This window comes from Heterodontus francisci, chromosome 27 (genome assembly GCF_036365525.1).
Source record: "Heterodontus francisci isolate sHetFra1 chromosome 27, sHetFra1.hap1, whole genome shotgun sequence".
Classification (NCBI taxonomy): Eukaryota; Metazoa; Chordata; class Chondrichthyes; order Heterodontiformes; family Heterodontidae; genus Heterodontus; species Heterodontus francisci.
The window spans coordinates 28,449,215-28,454,744 of record NC_090397.1 but is presented as its reverse complement, the minus strand read 5'-3'; the positions used below and the strand labels follow the sequence as shown (position 1 = coordinate 28,454,744).

The following is a 5,530-nucleotide window of genomic DNA, read 5'->3' as shown; positions in this document are numbered from 1 at the left end:
GTTTGTGCTCATTTCTCTGCCTTATAATTGGAAAATTGTGAACAAGGATTCAGAAAGGGGAAGCTCAAAACACAATGTATTTAAAATTAAACCCAGTTACAATAAGACCAATTAAAGATAGCAAAAAACCCCTAGACAGCTTTCACACCTGGTTGTAACAGCATTCATCATAGCCTATAGATGATTTCAAATGCCAATCACATGTAAGTGCAGCCATGTTTCATTAAGATTACAGGGATGAATAAGACCACATGTAAAAGGGAATTTCTGTGGGGAATTGTTATGTGTCTCCTCCCAACATTCCTTGATGATGTGTCTTATTGTTGGCTGAAACGTGCATAAATTAGTTTCTCCCTGATGTCCATTGCATGTCTCTCCATGGCTCTCATATCGATGACAGGATCGTTGTCATTGTTGTCCTCCTCCTTACCCTCTTCATCGTCATCCTCATCTGAGGAGGACAGATGTTCCTCCTGTTCCTCCGCCTGCAGAATGTTGCCGCGTCTAATGGCAAGGTTGTGCAAGACACAGCAGACAATGATTATTCATGCCACTGTCTGTGGCGCATACTGAGGAGCCCTTCCTGACTGGTCAAGGAAAGGGAATCGCATTTTCAGCATTCCAATGGAGTGGTCAATGATGGCTCTGGTGGATGTATGAGCAACATTGTACCTCTTTTCAGCAGTGCTTTGGGGATGGTGTACTGGTGTCATCAACCATGTGCAAAGTGGGTAACCCTTGTCACCCAGGATCCATCTGTCCACGTCAGCTGCTTCCTCGAAAACTGGTGGCAGCTGAGAGTTCCTCAAAATGTAGGAGTCATGACAGCTGCCTGGGAAATGTGCAGAGACATTCATAATTCTTCTCCTGTGGTCACAAACCAGTTGCACATTTAAAGAGTGGAAGTCTTTGCGATTAACAAAGACAGCAGGCTGGTCCCAGGGAGCTCTAATGGCTGCATGAATACTATCGATCACCCCTTGCACTCTAGGGAAGTGAGTGGTGGCGCTGAAGGCTGCAGACCTTTCTGCCTGGCTATCCTCGTCTACAGGTAAGTAGATGAAATCATTGGCACATTGAAAAAGGGCATTGGTTACCTCTTTGATGCACCTGTGGGTTGCAGACTGCGAGATACCACAAATGTCACCCGTTGATTCCTGGTAGCAAAGAAATTGAGTGCAGTTGTAATCTTGAGGGTCCGTGGCATGGGGTTTCCAAAGAAAACAAATGGCTGCAGGTAATGCTGAAGGATCGTACACATTTCTGTTGCCATTACAAGTCACATCCTTGTGCTTCTCTTGTCATTGCCTCTCTGACATCTGAAGGTAATGTGTCCTTGAACTGAGGATGCGATGACATGCCAGTGCCCATCTTCAATAATGCCTTTCCTGGATGGCTTGATTCTGAGCATCTTCATCCTCTTGTGCAGCCTGCTGCTCCTGTTGTGGAATCATCTGTTATCGCCAAAATCCCTCCTCAGTTTCTCACCGTGCAATTGTTCACGTGTTAGAGGACAAATTGCACGTATGAAACTCATGTCTTTGCAGCTTTTCAATTGTTCAGATGAGAAGAGTGTTGTAAAACTGCTCTTCTTCTGTCATTCAGCAGAACCATGATAGTCATGAGCAGATCGCTGTTATGTGCATTACATTTGCATATAGCAGGAAATCCCACCCATCATCATTTGTTTCCTCCCTTTCTTGGGCACGTGGTTTGCATTCTTCTTCCAGAAAATGTTGTGCCTGCGATACCAGGCAAGTTTTCCCACCTTCCAACCTCCTCCTGTCACCTTCCAGCCTACTCTCATCATCCTTGACCCACCCAACTTTACCTTCCCCCTTCCCCCTGTTACCATAGAGCCTCCCCCAATTACCATGGACTGGCTCATCATCAATGCCATCCCCCACCCTGTCCATACTCCAATTACCATCCAACTGCAGACTCTCACCCTTGAACCTCCAAGAATCCACCTTGGTATAGTTACAGATTCCCAATCCCCTCCCTATGATGACCTCAAATACCCAATCATAAGTCTTGACCTTCCCCCCACAATATGCAATTGCCCCCTGTGACTGTGACCGTACCTTCTGCCAGCTAGTCCCCTGATGTGGCCACACAAGACTCTGACATCGACAGCGTTCCTCCCACCTTTTAGGTCTCTCATGACCAACAGTTTTCTGACAGGAACACATCAACTCATCACTCCCTGAAACTGCACACATCCAGCTTCATCATCAAAATCAGCCACTATACACTCTAGACTCTGCCTTCCTTCCTCCCTTGCTCCTTCACGCACCCAAATACAAACCCTAGACACTGCTTTACTCCCTCCCCTGCTCCTCCATGCACCCAAGACCCCACCCTTCCTTCCCCGACTACTCTCCCCTGCTCCTCCATGTAGCCCCTGCCCATGCTGTCGCCGCCATTCACTGAGATGATTCACCCTTGCTGGTACCGAGCCTGGAGACAAACATCCATTCCAATGCTGGCGTTAGTTTAGCGGCTGAGTTAAAGAGAGAAGAACACAGTCCTGAGACTCAACTGCACAAATCTGACTGTTGCACGCCCTGTTGAAACATTTGTGAACCGGATGGCACTGGAATATCACTTGCCATTCACTTAATCTGACAGGTAGGACAATATCGTACCTATGCATAGGGTAATGAGTATTCATGTTATTGAAATGAATGCAAAGCTGCAATCTACCACTGTGCTGGGGGAACCCCGGAACGCCGCAAACCTGCCACCGACTTAATTCTTCTAAAATATCCTGTCGTCGGGAATCTGAAAAACACTTCCCGCCTAATTATATCACCCCGCACGCCACAAAATCTGCTGCGGCGAACTGTATAAAATTTCCCCTCTAAGTTTCTGATACGGCTTTTTAGTAACAAACATTTTTCTGTGCAGGAAGCCAGAAAGCCAGAAAGCCAGAAGCCAGAATGAAGAGAGAGACCCAGCCCAGCAAGAAGACGCTACCAGAATACCATCTTTAAACTATCTAGATGCAGAGACAAAAAGGTGACCTTTGAAACTCCCTACCCAAGAAATTGTAACAGGATTTTCGCCATTGAACAGTGACTGAGATTTGACCAAAGAAGTCGGCAACAAAGCATCTGTCCACTTGAAACTTTCCAAAGTTTGAAATCACTGAACCAGGAAAATGGAAAAACAGCCCTGCACCATTTTTAAATCTCACTCCAGGGGGAAACAAACAAGGTTTCACAACAAACTCTTTTTTAAAATCATCAAACCTAAATGCATGCTATCTTTTAATCTTTATCTTTTCTTGTGTGTACATGTGTGTGTGTGTGTGTGTGTGTGTGTTAAGTTGCGAATTTTTGGATATTGTCTAATGAACATTTATCTTTAAACATATGAGAAAACTTGTCATTTGGCTGTATATTGACCATTAAAACGCTCAAGGGTTAAAACGCAATTCTAATATAAACTCTGTCTTTGGTCAGTTGAGAGGTGAAGTAGGAGAACTAACCCTATCATTTCTCACCTGTCCGTAATAGTAGCCAATGGGATTCCCTGTTTCAACCACATATTTCCATGCAGTGGAAATCATTCAGATGGGAATCCATGGAATAAATGTGCATCCATATTGTGATTATCAAAGTCTCCGTTAGAATATTTTGAACACTTTGACATTCTAAGACAGTTTGACCTGTTGTGTGAGTCAAGTGTTCAATTGCTGATTGGCTGTATTCCATTTACCTCTGTACAATTATAAAATCATGTAAATAAGTTCTACTACTTTCAGCCTAAATGACATGAAGTTTTCGCCTTAAAACCTCTCCAAAGGTGCATAAAGATATAAGTATCAGATCATATCAAATGTGTGGCTGCCTATGGAAACTGCAATTTGCATGAATAGAGAGGATTGGGAAGAAGCTCAAATTATGGCCATTTATTTAGAGCAAACTTTAAAATTCCTCAATATTGATACTTAGTTTGAATGTGAGACATTAGAAGCAAAATTTTCCCTTTTATTTTCTTCTGGAAGAGTTTAACATGTCGGAATCCGATCCAACATTCTATCCCAAAGAGCTGAACTGGGACCCTAATCCCTTAATAAAAACAAATAACATTACTGTCATATTGCTGATAGACAGCAGGTTTTAATGGCTCATTCCTTTCTAACTTTTTACTGGGATTCTAGTCTCTTCAGGAAGCAAAGTGGAGTGGCATAGCCTTAGCCCCCAAACAAAGAATGAAGTAGGCATTCAAGGTAGGATGGAAGTCAATCCACCTTGTTGACGATATCCCAAGAGGCAGTGGCTGGAACTAGAAAAGCCCCATGGACTAGAGTCTGAAACTTTTTTTTCCAAAAATATACTTTATTCATAAAAACTTGCAAAAATACATTATAAAACAATTCCAAACAGTTCAAATTTCACATTTTGGAAAGTACAATAGAGATCAGATTTCTCCGATACAGAAAAACATGAAGTGCCTCACAATTCTTGCCATTCCATTTTAAATGCAATGTACATTGGCATTACATAGTAAAAAACATTTTGGTGCATACAGCCTGAGGAGTTTTTCATGGTTTCCAGCCGCTCGGTTCACTATGGCGGGAGGACCTTACATAGTGGCCTTTCCCCTTTGAGCCTTTGTGGCGGCTGCTCCAAGCTTTTGTGCTTCCCTCAGCATGTAGTCCTGGACCTTGGAATGTGCCTGTCTGCAGCTCAGTCGTGGACAACTCTTTTCTCTGAAAGACCAGTAGGTTTCGGTCAGACCAAAGTGTGTTCTTCACCGAGCTGATTGTCCTCCAGCAACAGTTGATGTTTATTTTGGTGTGCGTCCCTGGGAACAGCCTGTAGAGTATAGACTCCTGTGTTACAGAGCTGCTGGAGATGAACCTTGACAAAAACCACTGCATCTCTTTCCACACCTGCTTTGCAAAGGTACATTCTAGAAGGAGGTGAGCAACAGTCTCTTCTCCACCACAGCCACCTCGAGGGCAGCATGCGGAGGCAGTGAGATTCAGGGCATGCAGGAAGGATCTGACGGGGAGGACCCTTCTCACCACCAGCCAAGCTACTTCTTGGTGCTTGTTTGAAAGTTCTGCCGATGAGGCATTCTGCCAAATGACTTTGGCAGTCTGCTCGGTGAGCCATCTGACAGGATCCACCATCTCCGTTTCCCGTAGGGCCTTGAGGACATTCTGTGTGGACCACTGCTCGATGGATTGGTGGTCAAAGGTGTTTTTCTGCACAACCTTTTCCACAAAGTGGTACGGCATGGTCCAACTGAACGGAGTGTTCCGCGGTAATGTGGCCAGACCCATCCTTCATAACACCGGGGACAGATAGAACCTCAGCACGTAGTGACACTTGATGTTTGCGTACTGGGGTTCTACGCACACCACAGCCGCACCCAAAGGTGACCATCAGGATGAGGGTGACGTTGGGTACGTTTTTCTCCCTTTATCCTGAGGACTGAATATAGTGTCCCTATGGACACGGTCCATTTTCGATCTCCAGATAAAGCGAAAGATGGCTTGGGTGACCGCCACAGC

General features: G+C 44.7%; 1 protein-coding gene across 1 annotated transcript; it reads right to left on the bottom strand.

Annotated features, from left to right (window-relative positions):
• Nucleotides 1-317: 317 nt before the first annotated feature.
• LOC137384935 (putative nuclease HARBI1) lies at nucleotides 318-5,254 on the bottom strand. Its single transcript, XM_068059645.1, has 3 exons — nucleotides 5,135-5,254; nucleotides 589-1,157; nucleotides 318-504 (listed from the first exon to the last, which is right to left on the bottom strand). The coding sequence occupies exons 1-3, from the start codon at nucleotides 5,252-5,254 to the stop codon at nucleotides 318-320; spliced, it is 876 nt and encodes a 291-aa protein (XP_067915746.1).
• Between the last annotated feature and the right edge of the window lie 276 nt (nucleotides 5,255-5,530).